We start from the raw sequence: 15,724 nt of genomic DNA on the forward strand, positions 1-15,724 counted from the left end.
ACATGGCAGCCATTTGCATTTCTTTTTGGAGAACACTTGAAGCTATTCATTGAAGGATTTTGTCCACTGTGAGGTATTCTATATGCTTTGGCTTCAGTCTGACTGGGCTAACAGTTCATTTTTAGATCAAATTTTAAGAAGATTCCCTGTTTCCGCCTAACTGGTTCTAGCTTTCTACTTTCATGTAATAGAATTATCATTTACACTGAATTTTTTTATCTTACTTTTTGTTTTTAAAGGCAGAGGTGTGGACACATACATCACTTCTATTATAAAGAAAGTCTGAGCAGGATTTGGCAGATGGCTCTGCTGAGAGAATTTGGGTTTGTTTTGGCTCATTTCCCTTCCAGGGCTCTTCGTTTTGTTTCTGGCCTCTATGCTTGTCAGCTAGCCATGTGTGTAATTTTTCTCTACAGGGCTGGGCCTGAACCTTGAAGCCTGCATTTACTAGATCTGTGCCCTAATGCTAAGCGACATCGGCAACTCTGATTTTTTTCAAGTGCTACTGGGAAGCTGGAGAGAGCTCAGTAGCCAAGAGCACTTGTTTTCTGAAGAAAACCCAGGTTCGGTTCCCAGCTTCCATGTTCAGCGGTTCCTGTTTGAGGGGTTCAGACACCCTTTTCTGGCTTCCTCGGCCACCTGCACACTTGGGGTGCGCATCCATACACTCAGGCACATATGCATACACATGAGGTTTTCTTTTACGTCTTGCTAGGATTAGGTGAGATGGCCCAGCGGGTAAAAGTACTTGCCACGCCGGCCTGGGTATTTGAGTTTGGTCTTGGTTCCTATGGAAAGGTAGCCATAAAGAACTGACTCCGAATTGCCCTCTGATCTTCATGTGTGCACCAGAGCGTGCACCATTGGACACATCATGTGATAATACAGTTTCTGCAACTAGATTAAAATGACACTGGTGGGCTTTAGACACAGCTCAGCAGGACCGTGCTTGCCAGGTGTGTATGAGGTGTTGGTACAGTCCCCACTACCACCTCAACCCCTCCCTGAGAAAATAAAAAAGTGAAAAAGAAGAAGAAAAAAAATGTTATTTAAGGGTTAGGAGTATAGCTTACTGGTAGAACACTTTGTCTAGCATGCAGGCGGCCATGGGTTTACTACTACAGAAATAAAGAGACTCAAACATATATTTAAGGTTGGTTTTCCTGTAGAAGGAAATGTGGTCTTTCAGTAATATCTTGTGTAAAGTCCTTATTCCCAAGATGCATTTCAGACTGCTTTCATGTTAAGATTTTTTTTTTCCTCTAGCTTAAAAAGTACATTTTTTCCCTTGAAGACTTATTTTCTTCCTTGCTGGCTTTAGACTTCACTGTATTTTATCATGTCTTCCTATTCCTGTTGTTTGTTGCCAGCCATGACTTTACTCTGAATTGTTGGAGTGGTAGCTTGCTTTATCCGTAGTCACTTTGGTCAGGGTGAGGTCAAAGTAACGAATAATTTCAGTAGGGAGCAGCAGCCTCCCGTGTGACACTCGCGGCTCTGGTGCACATTCAGCTGGACTCTGAGCCGTGCTTTCCCCCCTCTCAGGTTGATGACCGTGAGGACAGTGGCGTCCAGGCAGCACCCTCTTCTCACTCACTGCTGCCTGCGTCTGAGGGCCACCCAGCCCCTACACGTCCACAGGAAGGCAGTAGAGCTTGCGTCCTTGTAGACAGTCGTGAAATCGCCTCCGGTTTAGGAGTCATTTCTGCGCTGAGAACAGTTCACGGGTTACAAGTAGAGGTTTGTCCTCTCAACGGCTGTGATTATATCGTTAGTAGCCGCATGGTTGTGGAAAGGAAGTCTCAGTCTGAAATGTTGAATAACAGCAGCAAGAACAAGTTCATCGAGCAGATCCAGCGCCTGCAGAGCATGTTTCAGAGAATATGTGTCATCGTGGAAAAAGACAGACAAAAAGCAGGTTTGCATTTCCAAATGTTTATAGGACTGTAAACAGAATTGACTCTTACTTCATTCTTCCACTGACAGGATGTGTCACTTCATACTTAATATCATTATGTTTTTCATTAGTTATCATATTTTAATGAGGCTGCTGGTTACTGAACAGTGAGAAACCGAAGGCAAAGCAGACCAATCATAAGCCTGCTCCAGGCACATTAGAAAGGGTGGTGAATTCCTTAAACAGCCCTCGGGGAGAAGAGGGCTCAGATGCTTAAGAGTCAGTGTAGGGTTGGTGGACAGGGCTGAGAATTCCACCAGACTGAACAGCTTCTTTATTACAGGGCATTAAGGTAATGGTGTTATTTGTTATAATTGTGAGTATAGTGAACGGGTACATGACTGGGGCCAGGAGGGTTCCTTCTGAAGGTGGTAAGACTGGATTTACATGAGTTACTAAAATAGTTGGCCTGAGTTGCAGTTAGAAATGCAAGATTGGAATTATAGCTAGTAGATTTCTCTGGTAATAACTTAATTGTTGAAGGATCTATGGAGAAGAGTGAAAAGATCGTGGGATATAGAACCACGAGATGCATTGATTTCTGGTTTCTCTACAGTTTTGTAAGTATTTCATTGACAAACCATTGCCTCTGCATAACAAGTATATTAGTGTTGATAAGATGCTTGCTTGCCCTGCCCATTTCATGGGGTTATGAGGATGAAATAAAGCCATATTGTTGAAAACTATTATGGAAATATTGAAAAATTAAGTAAAAGGAAATAGTCATTGGTTTGGAAATTGGGCAGCAGTTTCCTTCCTTGTGCTGTCATTGGTGAATTATTATCCTGTACCTTGGATAAGTCATTTTTTATCTTGTAGGAATTTTATCCTTATTTTTGTTTTAAGTGGAAGAGTGAGGCACGAAGAAACTAGTTTAAAACAAAGCAAAAAGTAATGTGGTAGAAGTGTTGGGAAAATATAAGAAATTTAAAATGAGGAATTATAAAATTATTTTATATTTTATAAAATTATATAATTAAAATTTTATTACAAAAAATTGTTAATATAAAAAAAAAGGAAATGAATTGGAAAGGTAAAGAATAATAACATTATGAGGTCCTCCACATATTTTTTCAGTCACTGGAATAAATACACAATTTTATATCAACTAACTAATCCAATTGTAAGTTAATTTCAGACGAGATATGGAGAATCTTCTTAAAGCTTAAATGTAGTTTTTCATTAGTAAAAGGTACCACTCATTAACTCAGTGATGAGAAGCTAGAATTCTAATAAAGTATATGATTTTTTTTTTCTCCCTGATTTTAGTCACTAAGCTTCATTTTCCCTGAACATGAAATTTTTAGGAGACACATCAAGAATGTTTAGAAGAACGAAGTGCTATGACAGTCTTCTGACCACCTTAGTTGGCGCTGGAATCCGAATCCTCTTCAGCTCTGGACAAGAAGAAACTGCAGATTTACTAAAGGAGCTATCATTGGTGGAACAAAGAAAGAATGGTGGTATTCATATTCCTGCAGTGCTAAATACTAGTAAATGTGAAGCGCTTCAGTTCTACTTAAGTATTCCCAGTGTAAGTTACATAACTGCCTTAAATATGTGTCACCAGTTCTCATCAGTGAAAAAGATGGCTAACAGGTATGTCTATTTCATTAGGATTTTCAAATGGTTACTATTTTTTTTTTTTTTATTTCATGTGTGTGTGTATGTGTGTGTGTGTGTGTGTGTGTGTGTGTGGTAGAGGAATTTTAATTCGGTAACATGGCTGCTCTGGCAAGAAGTCACATCCAAAGACCTTCTAGTCTGTGTGCTCTGGCAGGAATGCAGACATGCTTTGGATTACAGTATCCGCTGGATAGAATACAGACATGCTCTTAGTACACACCCCTAATCCCAAACAGTAGAGGTAAGCCTAGTTTCCAGGAGGAAGTAGCCATGTTTGAAAGTGACATCTAATTGAGGGGCAGGCAGAATGAATCACAAATAGGATACACCGAACTCTAAAGAGGATGGGACAGGAAAGAGAGACTACTTTAGAGCAGCACAGGGAGATAGAGGAAGGTTTGTTTTTACTGAGAGTTTTTTAATTGGGGCAGTTTTATAAAGACAGGTTGCAGAGAGAACAAGCTACATACAGCTGAAGACAGAATGAACAAGAGAATGAAAAGGAGCCAGAAGATTAAAGCATATTGCCAGAATAAGTTGAGGCCAGGCAGAGCAATTCAGTCAGGAGTTTGGGCCAGAACAGCTGAGTTGAACCAGCCACCAAGGGTTCAGAAAGAGCTAGGAAGGATGGGAATGGCTCTCATCTCATCCCCTCATCTGAGCAAATTAACAACAACCCATGCATGCATGTGTATCCCCGTGTATCACAGTTTGCACAGCAAAGTCAAAGGACAGCTTTTGAGATTTGGTTCTATCCCATGTGAAGGCTCGGGGATCAAACCCAAGTGGTCAGGCTCTGCGCCAGACACCTTTACCCATCCTGGCAGTCCCTCTGTTCTGAATCCAGGAAAAATGTTTTCTTTGCCTTTACACCTAGATTCTCCTTTCTCCATGCTTATTATCCATAGAGTTATTTTAAGAATGTATGACTAGTATTTCTTGGAATTGTCTTGGTTATTGTACTTATTCTTCCGTGTGTATACTCTATTATTCTTTCCTTGTTTTTATCATATATATTATGTTCACGTAATGAGTGTAAAATCTTGTCTAAAACTCCCATTTCTCTGGTTACTAATAAAGTTGGTAGTCTGTTTTTAAACTAAAATGTAATTGTATCATTTCCTCCATTTCCTTTCCTCCTTCCTATCCTCGTAACCTCTCACTCTCATATTGATGGTCTCTATTATTGTTACACACTACACATAACAATATAAAGACAACCTGCTGAATCTGTTACTTGTGTGTATGACTTCAGGACTGATCCTTGGTATTGAATAACCCAGGGGCCCATCCCTGGAAAAGACTAATTGTCCCTCTTTGTGTCCTCATTAATTGACTATTGTTCTTTGTCTGTGGGTAGGGCCCAGAGATGTTTTTCCCCTCCCATGTTCATATGTCTATTGCTATTTACTTCTTTAGATGTTGTTTAAGCAGTCATGGTTTTGAGGGATTGTGGGTATAGCTTCCCTGTGAAGTTGACAGTAAAAACCTGCACACCTCCTAAGAGATGTCAGTCCTAGTCAACTAAGGACTTCTCCCCAAAGTCCCCACCTTTTAAAGGTTCAGTCTTCCAGTACTGCCAGCCTCAGCTTCAGGTCCCTACAGATGACTATTTGGAGGAAGATTTCAGAGATGTTTACTCCAGTGTACCTCTGAAGTTTTAAGCTGTTGTACGATTGTTTGAGATGGTCCCACTATGTAGCCTTGGACCATGCTTTTCCAAATTCAGAGATTTGCCTTCCTTTGCCTCCCAAGTGCTGGGATTCAAGGAGTGCACCACCATGTCCAGAATACTGTTGAAAGTTTAAAGAAAACAAGATTTTGTGCTGTTTAACTAAGGACATATTAACTAGGCGCATAATGGAAGAAGAGGTTTTGAGTGTGTGCTGCTGAGTGAAATGCCTTCCACCTGCTAGGCAAGTGTTTTACTACATCTATCCCAAGGCATGATGAAAATAGTAATTTCATAAAAGCTAAGTTCACTTTCTTGTTTTTCTCTTTTCAGTTCACCTAAAGAAATCTCTACATGTGCACAAGTAACTCATCAAAAGGCTGAGGAGATCTATAGATATATTCATTATATATTTGACATGCAAATGTTACCAAGTGATCTTAACCAGGATAGAATGAAATCGGATACATGCTCAGCAGTCAAAAAATGACTATGAAAGAACTCTCACATTAAATGTACTTCAAGAATCATTGTACTTTTGTGATTATCAGTGTAAAATATGTGAATATTTCATCTCTTAAAGATATCTTTATATTGTATGTTTTTATTTATAGACTATATAATTTATTGTTTTTAAAAGGAAGTCTTTGATGTTCCATAATCATTTTGATTAGACTGTGAAACAAAATTTTCCTGAATAAAAAGGCTGTGCAAAGTATTGTTGAGAGTGGTTTGAGATAAGCCAAAGGGTTGGGAGATGGTTAAGTGCTTGCTACACAAGCCTGCGGACCTGAGTTCATCCCTGTGCTGGCTAGTTTTATGTCAACTTGACACAAACTGCAGTTATCTGAAGAGATCCTCAGTTGAGAAAATGCCTCCATAAGATCTGCTGTAAGTAGTTACTGATGGAGAGGGCTGAGCCCATTGTGTGTAGTGCCACTGTCTGGTCTTGGGTTCTGTAAGAAAGGCTGAGCAAGTCATGGGAAACAAGCCAGGAAGCAGCACCCCTCCATGCCCTCTGCATCAATTCCTGCCTCCATATTCCAGCCCCGCTTGAGTTTCTGTCATGATGAACTTCCTTCAATGATGGACCATGATCTGGAAGTGTAAGCCAAATAAACCTATTCCTCCCCCAACTTGATTTTTGGACATGGTGTTTCCCAGCAGTAGAAACCCTAAGACAGTCCCCAGTACCCATGTAAAAGCAAGATACAGTGGTGAGCACCTGGAATCACAGTCCTTAGGACTTCAGAGACTGGAAGATCTCAGGAGCTTGCTAACCAGTGTGGCAGAATTGGTGCGCTCCAGGTTCAATGGAAAACTGTCTCAAAAATAAGATGAAGAGTGATAGATAAAAATACCCCATGCCAGTCTCTGGCTACCACACACGTGTACACATCTACGTACATACACAGAATGGATGAGTATGCTGACTGATGATATGCACCTAAAAGACCAATACCTTGTAAGCCAAGGCAGTAGGCACAAGTTTGAGGCTAGCCTTAGCTACAAACAAAAGCACATTTATTTTTGGAATTTTTCCAAGAATAAGTACTATGATCTATAACTCTGGTAAGCATGACTGTTAATAAGTATTTATAAATAAGTTGTGCTGTATATGAATTGTAATATTTAATCTTAAGTGTAGAACCTGAAGAGATGGCTGAGGGGAAGGGCACACAGTATCTTGCAGACCCAGCACCCCTATCAGGTGGCGTACAACTGCCTCACACCAGCTTCAATGTATCAGTATCTCTGGCCTCCTTAGGCAGTGCACTGACACTGTACACACACACACATACATATATATACACAAACATTAAAATAGATGATAAAGGTGTTAAATAATAATACTGAGTAAAATTTGGGTAAGTTGCGAGACAAATGATCTAATAATTAAGGTAAAATATTTAATTAAATGTATCATTTCCACCAGATGTATCCAAGTAGTCCAATATTTAACATGAACTTTTTTTGTTTTGGCTCATCTTATACCATGTTTTATGATGGGTTTCCCTGTTTGTTTGTATCTGCCGTGTGAGAATCTTCTGTCAGTGGCTCTCCCTGCTTCCATGCTTTCTCCTTGTGAGTAGGGGTTGATAAGTCTTAGGAGTGCTCCCCTCATCTCACATGCCAGGAACTTCAGAACTCATCTAATCGGATCATAAAAATGTGTCCTTGAAACAAGTAGCTTGTTCATATTTACACTGTCAAATCTAGGAACAAAACCCAGGAATAAACTTTTTACATAAGCTACTTCGGTAGCTTATCTGTGGTAATTTTAAAACCTGAGAAAAGTATTCAGAAACATTGGCTGCTCTGCAATTAGCAATTACTTCTCAGATCCAAATCCATACATGGCAATTATTCAGTTTAGGTAAAGCAGATTAAATGGCCTTCTAAACACTACCTATTAACCTCAACCAGCATAGCATGTTAAATGCTGACAACTCACTCAAATTTAATTATCTTTAAAGTGAATGAAACAGTCCACAGCTACCAATAACTAGCTGGTTGTTTGGTGCAGATATTACTGGGGACTGAACCTGGTACTTTCTGCATGGTAGATAACTGTTCTAACAGCCATTTCCAGCCTCCTCCCACCACTTATTAAGAACTTCATTTTAAAAACATTCATGTTCTTCTAGTTTATGTGTGTTTATGTATGTGTGTGTGTTTGTGCACATCTGAGTGCAGGTACCTGTGACAGCCAGAAGAGTACTCATCTCCTAGAACTGGAATTACAGGTAACTGTATTACCTAACAGAGATAGTGGGCGCAAAATTCATGTCTATTATAAGAACAGCAAGTATTCAACTGCTGAGCCATCTCCACACCCTTAATTTTGTTTTTGAGACAAAATTAAGGTTGGCCTCAAACTTGGAGCTTCTCTTATCTGTTTCCCGAGTAGATGGTATTAATTACATGACTGAAGCACCAGGCCTAGGAACTGGCTTAAAAGAGCCTGCTCTGCATAGTGAGCTCCAGGGAGCCAGTCTGTACAGCGAGACCCTGACAGGGAAGAAGAGAGACTAGAACAAAAGGAATGAACGAGTTATTTGTACTATATGTTCCAGTGTGGTTTTAGGAAATAAAGTGGGAAGCAGTACAAAATGCATTATTTTCTTTTTCTGATTAGTTTAAAAAGAAAAAACAATGCAGAAACACATACTTCACAAAGTTAAATTTTTATTTGAGCAATCGAACTGGATACAAAGGGAGATGAATATGTTGTAAAACAGCAAATAAATGTTAGTTGTCAGAAAGGGAAAACCTTTCTGAAAGTTTTCCTTATAATGGTGGCTCTATCAACTTATATATTACACAGCTATAGAATTCAACAGAACCTACCCCTCTGGCTTTCTTTAAAATATGGTAAAGAACAATAAGAAGAGGGTGTAAAAACAGACCAACTTATCGTAAAATTTTAAGAAAAAATATCAGAAGAAAAAGCACACATGTACAACATTAAAAAAGGTAAAAGAGTTTGAATGACATAAACACTCGATGAACTCAGGGTTATAATATCAGGTGGCATGATGATGAAAGTTTTCATTCCAGTATCCAGGAGTCCAAACTCTTTAACTCCAGCCCCTTATCTCTCATTTAAGGGTTTTTAAATTTTTAGTTAAAAGTCCATTTGAGACATGATTATTAAAGTAAACAGACTTGGATTGGTTCAAGAGACAGCTTTATATTTTTTAGTATTACAAAAATAAAATACATACACACAGGCAAAACATTTTACTTGTAAGCTGTAACACTGAGGAATGCACTATAGGGTGTTCATGTTACATACAAACCTAAGACATCTCAGGGAGACAAATCTGCATTCCTTAATTAAAAAGAAAATACCAGGTCATAAGATGAGTGTACTCTGCCTAATGATAAGATTGTATTTACTATCAGTCCGAATTTGAAAAATAATAATCCTTTTCTTCTTCATCTGTATCTTCAGCATCAATGAAATACTTTGCAATACCAGAGTCTTCACCTAACTCTGTAAAGACAAATTTAATGAATAGGATAAATACATTTCCAGTCATTTTGACAGAACTTAAAACAACTCCAAGGAACTAAATGGTAGGTCTCTCTATTTGAGAAGCAGTTACATTTAAAACCATCAAATAAAGACTATATTATAATAGAACTAAGCTACAAAATAAATAAATAGAATACCTTTGTTAAACAGGGTTTTTCGTTTCGGTGTTGGAGATGAGAGACCACACTCAACCTGTAAGAGAATGCATGTTATTAACAAAGTTGTGCCTTCTATGATGCCTCCTAGATGAAATCCAGTATGCTCTAATCACTATGATACTTTAAATATACGACTGTTACATCACCTTTAGTCACTAAAGCAAACAAATTCTTCTTGAGTTTATCCATGGCAAAACCCATAACTTATTGTCATTTTTCACTGCTGTCAAACATGTATATGTATTATAAACTAATGCTATAGAAAGGCAAACATAGTATATAAAAGATGGCCTAAATGTAATCAGTACTAATTTAGTATCTTGGTTTAGATGCCTTATTATTATCCCTGTGAGATGAGGTAATCACAATAGCACATCATTTACTTCTCATAACCACTCAGTACCATTGTCACTATCCAAATATCATAGATTAGAAAAGTCTAAGTTGCTTGTTTAGTGTACTGAGGCTGGTACTAGTTATTAGATCTTGAAATGAGTACTTCACACAAAATCCTTTGCTTTTCCCATGCTAACACATTGTACAGATACCATATTATTAAAAAAAAAAACAGTAAATTTTGTACATTGCTCAATTTTAACATTAAAAATAATCAAACAGGTGCTAACTTCTAGTCTCTTTAATCCCAGCTCTTGGAGGCAGAGGCAGATCTCTGAGTGCAAGACTAGTATGATGTGGTCTACAAAGGGAATTCATGGACAACTGGGGCTACACAAAAAGAAACCCTGTCTCAAAAACAAACACAGGAAGGAAGGAAAGGAGAGAAGGAGGGAGAAAGAAGGAAGAAAGGGAAGAAGGAAGAAAAAAACAAAAAGAAGGGAAGGAAAAAGAAAGATGTGTTTCTAATAGGAAGGACCCAAAGATATATCAAAATTTATCTCTTTTCATTAAGCAGAGGGAACAGTCAAGTGTATTAATTTGCTGTGCTGATCCACAGTCCATGCATGGATCAACAGAATAGACATCACACATGGATTATTAGAAACAAATCTCTCAAGTCTACCGCATCATAATCTTAAGAATGTCTGTTTCATTCTCATTAAAGCATAAGGAACTGTAAAAAACAAGTTATCTAAAACTCACTGAGAAGCAGTCTGCTACTTAAGAAACAGACTTAAGAAATGAGCCACTAGTTTCATTAAACCAATAAAGTATTTACTATTTCTTGTGGCTAAGTCACGAGGATGCATATGATTATATAATTCTAATCCATGGAGAATTTTACTTAAGAAAATTTGGACTAGATTTCAAAGAGAGCAAGAGATGGCCATATCTGCTCTGAAGACTTACTTTCATAATAAGTAAACTCACAAATCATCTACGTAAAATATTCAAGATTACCTACTTCAAACTACCACAGTTTACCAAGCATTGTAAGTGTTCTATGCAAAGCATAGGACAAATAATATTTACTTACTGGTTTTTTCCTAATGTTGCCCCAGACAAGGTGACCATTATTTTTGCCATATTTTTTAGCATCTTTTTGCATATAATAAACATATTTATCACAATCATCCCTGTGTGAATATAAAACAACAAAATGTCAAGTCAACACTATAATTCTATCCATATGTAGGATAGCAATTAATAAAAATCTAAAATTTACTTTTCTCAAAAGAATATTCTAGGAAACTACACTTGCTTATTGGTGTCGTGGTTTGAGTAAAAATGGCCCCACATTCTTATATATTTGAATGATTAGTCATTGGAAAGTGGCATTTCATGAGAAGGATTAGGAGGTGCAGCCTTGTTGGAGGAAGTATGTGACTGGGGTGGGCTTTGAGATTTCAAAAGCCCAAAGCAGGCAGTGTCTTTCTCTTGCTGCTGCCTGGTGATCCAGATGTAAAATTCTCAGCTCTCCAGCACCATGTCAGCCTACATACTACCATGCTCCTGCCATGATAATGAACTAAACCTCTGAAACAATAAGCAAGCCCCAATTAAATGCTTTTATAAGAGTTATAATCATAGTGTCTCTTCATAGCAAAAGAATAGTAACTAAGACATTATCCAGGTTTATTCCCTGCAACTCTCGACTTCCTATCTTTGCTTTTTTTCCTGTTCACTTCCATTAATCTAAATCAAATCTCAGTCACTTTTAGGCTATGCCTGGTAAAAAAGGGTATCAATTTACATCTTCCAATTATATCAAGCTCTAATCTAACTTAGCAAGTCTTTTCTTTCTACATTATTGTATTTCTTGTGTGATTACTTATTAAGATACATATCTCAGTCACACACATTGCTGTAAAATGAATAAACCTACCAGCTGGTAATATTTTGCTTAGTGAATGACAGGTTTACCCAAATGTGCACCCTAAAGATCTACTTTCCAAGAGACTATTTTGAACAACAGAAGCTTAAGTTTTTAACTTTAGAATAGTTTTTAAATTGGGATAAAACAGTCCCTCCCCCATAAACCCCTTATCAATTATTGAGATAGTATCTTACTATGTAGACCTGGCTGTCCTCAAACTCAGCGATCTGTCTATCTCTGATTCCAAAGTACTGGGATGAAAGGCATGCTCAGCAAGCTAAGTGAACACTGCACTAGTAGAATTCCTGGGTCAAAGTTCATGGTTATATTAACAGTTGCCAACAAATTGCAGCTGCACAGATCATATTGATTTGTACTTTTTCACTAACATGTCATGAAAAAGGATACTATTTCATTGTTGATTTCCACTAATACTAAATATATTAGAGAAACTGATATTTTGTATTAAGTTATATTACATTCTTTTAAAAAAAAGATTTTATAGTATTAGCTTTAATTATGCGTGCATGTGGGAGTTGGGGTGGGGGTCATGCACATGAGTGCACTGCTCACGGAAGCCAGAAGAGGAAAATCTCCTGGAGCTGGAGTGAGGTGAGAATTGTCTGAGTTGGGTGCACCAAATACTCTTTACTACTGAGCCATTTCTCCAGACCTAGTAGAACAGTCATTTTTCTGATTGTGTTTCTATTGTTTACAATGATTGGTAGCAGGTAAAACATGAAATTATTAATCCTTTCATTAACGATTTCTGGGCTTTGCATGAGTTACAAAAACTGTTAATCTGAAAGTATAACACCACAAAGATTCACTAGATTTTTAAAAAAATTTTTTAAGTAAAATTATTTTGTTCCCAAGATTATGTATTGTGATAACCCTAACTTGATGAAACTATCCATCCTTCACTTTTAGGAACTATTATTCTTTATTATTTAGATAACTCTTACCCTTGATACATCTATGTTTATTATGTCACAAAATGTTTCCATGTTCTTTACTATATTAAAAAGTAACATGACATTCACATTTACCTTTGTATAGAGGCTAGCATACCAGGACTGACATGCTGACATTGTGGAGTGTCTGTCAATGACAAACAGCTTGGTGGTGGAGATTCTGGATTCCTGTCCATATCTAGCAGAAAATCATCATCTTGACTGTATTGGAAACTTGGCAACTAGAAAACAAATATTTTCACCAAGCAAATTTTTATCACAAAATTTTGTGGGTTCGATTGTTTTCCTCTATAATTTCTTTCAAGTTTTATAATTATTTCTCTTGTGCAAAATAGAGGCAATTACACCTATTTCTAAAGGCTATGGAGAGCAGAGGTAATCAAGTATTTTCTAAGCATATTTAAAGCTTTTAGGCTTTATGATCCATGTACTCTTTCCCAATTAATCAAGCTGATTTTTGCAGTATGAAACTGTAATATACAATATGAAAGCAATCGGTATGGTTATATTTCACTAAAACTTTGTTTATAAAAACAGGAGACAGGGCCAATGAGCTGGCCCAGCCAGGAAAGGTCCTTACTGTGAAGCCTGGTGCCTTGAGTTTAATCCCTGGACCCATGTACAGGTTAAAATCACTAAGAAGTGACAGACAGAATGTAGGGCCTGGCACATGTAATCAATCACTGAGCTATATCCCTAGCCTTATATGCTGGCTTTAGATCCTGCAATTTTGCTTAATATCTTCAGTTTTGGGAAATCTTTCTACATATAAAATCACTTTTGTAGCACTCATCCCATCTAGCCTTATGTTGGTTCTTTATGAGAATTAAGTGGGCTTAATTACACAGATCCCAAAGCATAAAAAATCCGTTTGTTGCACACAGGGAACTTTTAAGCTATCACAGGTGGACCACCTGTTTCTTGTTGTGCAGGGTACTGGGTGCTGCATCAACAGCTGCACTGCTGGTCTAGTTGATTTAGTGAGAATGGGCCCTTGTTCTAGTGTAGTGACATCTGTGAGGACCAGAGATGGAGAAACAGAGGCCTCTATCCCCTAGAGCTACATGAATTATAACTTCTGTCTCCAGGTGTGCAGCTTGTAAAAGTCTAAGCTTTCAAAGTTCCCCTGGCTACCCATTGCTTTGCTCATTCTTTGTGAAAGAAAACTGAACGTCATCTATCTTGCAATGTCCTTGGCTTATTTCTTCATTTTTCTTTTGGTTATACCAGTATTCTCTTTTAAACACTCAAGAATAGACTAGAAACTGGTAAGAATGGCATATAATCGGCAGATCTCTTTGAATACTTTGTTCATGTCTATAAAAGCTATAGATCTTTGACTTAAATATTAGTGATAAACACTAATATATAAAGATGAAAAACAAATCAATGTAAAAATGCAAACTTCATAAAGGTAGCATTCTTACCAATACTCTTTGTTTCTTCGAGGGTGTTGCACTGAAAAAATCATCATGGTTGTCTTTTGGTAGCTGCTCCAGACAATTCCTCATTTGCCGTTTCCTTTTAAGAGTTCCCACTCTGGCAGTTACCTTAATAGTCTGCTTGTCATTAGCATTATCTTCATCATCTAAGAGTCAATAAAACATTTTGATGACTTATGTTACCTACTTTATGAAACTAAAAGTCTCTCTTATTGTAAGTTTCCTACAGAACAAATACTTTTTAAATACATTTTTTAAAATTTATTTTATTTTATATGTATGTGTTTTTTTGCCTACATGTACATATGTGCACCACATACCTTCTTGGTGCTGGTAAAGGTCAGAAAAGAGTACTGGATACTCTGGAACTGGCATTATGGATGCTGTGAGTCACCATGTGAGGTGCTGGGAACCTGGCTGGTTCCTCTGCAAAAGTACCAAGCGCTCTTAACCTCTGAACCATCTCCCCAGAGACACTCTTGCTTATTTAAAAAGTGTTTTATTGTGAGAATCTTAGTTCCTATGCATTTCCTTATATAGACGAAGAGTGGTCCATATACTTAGTGTTTTCCAGGATACCCAGGGTACATAGTAAGGACATCTCAGACCCTGAGCCAAACATTAAGTGAAGCTTGGAAAATCCTGATGAAGAGATGGAAGGACTGAAGGAGCCAGAGAGGTCAAGGACACTAAAAGAAAACCTACAGAATCAACTAACCACAGAGAGTGAACTACCAACCAGAGAGCATGCACTGGAAGAACCAAGGGCATCTGTACATATGTACCAGTTGTGCAGCCGAGTCTAAATGTGAGATTCCTAAAGCAGGAGCAGGGGCTGTCTCTGACTGCTGCCTGCCTTTGGATCCCTTTTTCTTAACTGGGCTGCCTTGTCTAGCCTCAACAGAAGATGATGCACCTAGTTTTACTGCAACTTCATATGCTAAGGCTGGCCACAGGAGGCCTCCCCTTTTCTAAGGAGAAAAAGAGGAGGGTGGAAGGAGAGGTGAGCAGGAGGGACTAGCGGGGAGAGACAGGAGGGGAAGCTGTGATTGGGATGTGAAGTAAATAAATACCTTAATTAAAAAAACAAACAAACAAACAAACAAAAAAAGAAATACCTCCGTCGCCAAAAAAACTTGTCAACTGGACTTGAGAATATAGCCTGGTCATATAGTACTTGTCTAGCATGTACAAGGCCCTAGGTTCAATTATAAAAATAAAGAAAAGCCAGTAAAGTTATTCTGTGAGATCAACTTGATTTATTGTTATTATGGCAAGGAGATTAGGTACCCTCTAAAGCTTACTAGAGGACTTCTCTGACAAAGAATACCTTTTACTAGAAGCCTCAGATAGGAGTAAATCTCAGATTACAAAAACAAAATCTATTAGTTTTTATAAAGGATGACAGGGACTGTAAGCAAATGCTCAAGTTAAATTATACCTCAGATATTGAAATATCTATCCAATTTCAAGCATTTTAGAACAAATTGAAAGCAAATAACTAGTAAGCTGCTACTGATGGAATTACCTACATTGTTTAAGGCTTAAAAATATTTTATCTTTTATGTTCTTGATTTT

At 37.7% G+C, this 15,724-nt stretch overlaps 2 protein-coding genes across 3 annotated transcripts in view; one reads left to right on the forward strand and one right to left on the reverse strand.

Annotated features, from left to right (window-relative positions):
* The window catches only part of Fancm (FA complementation group M), a 50,018-nt gene extending 44,045 nt beyond the window's left edge, over positions 1-5,973 (forward strand). The window contains exons 21-23 of the mRNA XM_021657229.2: positions 1,546-1,918; positions 3,265-3,556; positions 5,589-5,973. Coding sequence (XP_021512904.2) covers positions 1,546-1,918; positions 3,265-3,556; positions 5,589-5,745 — 822 coding nt within the window. The 3' untranslated portion in view covers positions 5,746-5,973. The remainder of the gene's footprint in view (positions 1-1,545; positions 1,919-3,264; positions 3,557-5,588) is intronic.
* Positions 5,974-8,427: 2,454 nt separating this feature from the next.
* Mis18bp1 (MIS18 binding protein 1) overlaps positions 8,428-15,724 on the reverse strand; it is a 34,036-nt gene continuing 26,739 nt past the window's right edge. For both annotated transcript variants that reach the window (XM_021657219.2, XM_021657218.2), the window contains exons 12-16: positions 14,132-14,292; positions 12,780-12,925; positions 10,891-10,990; positions 9,435-9,489; positions 8,428-9,255 (exon numbers count right to left, since the gene is read on the reverse strand). In XM_021657219.2, the coding sequence (XP_021512894.1) occupies positions 9,161-9,255; positions 9,435-9,489; positions 10,891-10,990; positions 12,780-12,925; positions 14,132-14,292 (557 nt within the window). In that variant the 3' untranslated portion in view covers positions 8,428-9,160. The remainder of the gene's footprint in view (positions 9,256-9,434; positions 9,490-10,890; positions 10,991-12,779; positions 12,926-14,131; positions 14,293-15,724) is intronic.

Source organism: Meriones unguiculatus, chromosome 7 (assembly GCF_030254825.1).
Source record: "Meriones unguiculatus strain TT.TT164.6M chromosome 7, Bangor_MerUng_6.1, whole genome shotgun sequence".
In the NCBI taxonomy this organism is placed as follows: Eukaryota; Metazoa; Chordata; class Mammalia; order Rodentia; family Muridae; genus Meriones; species Meriones unguiculatus.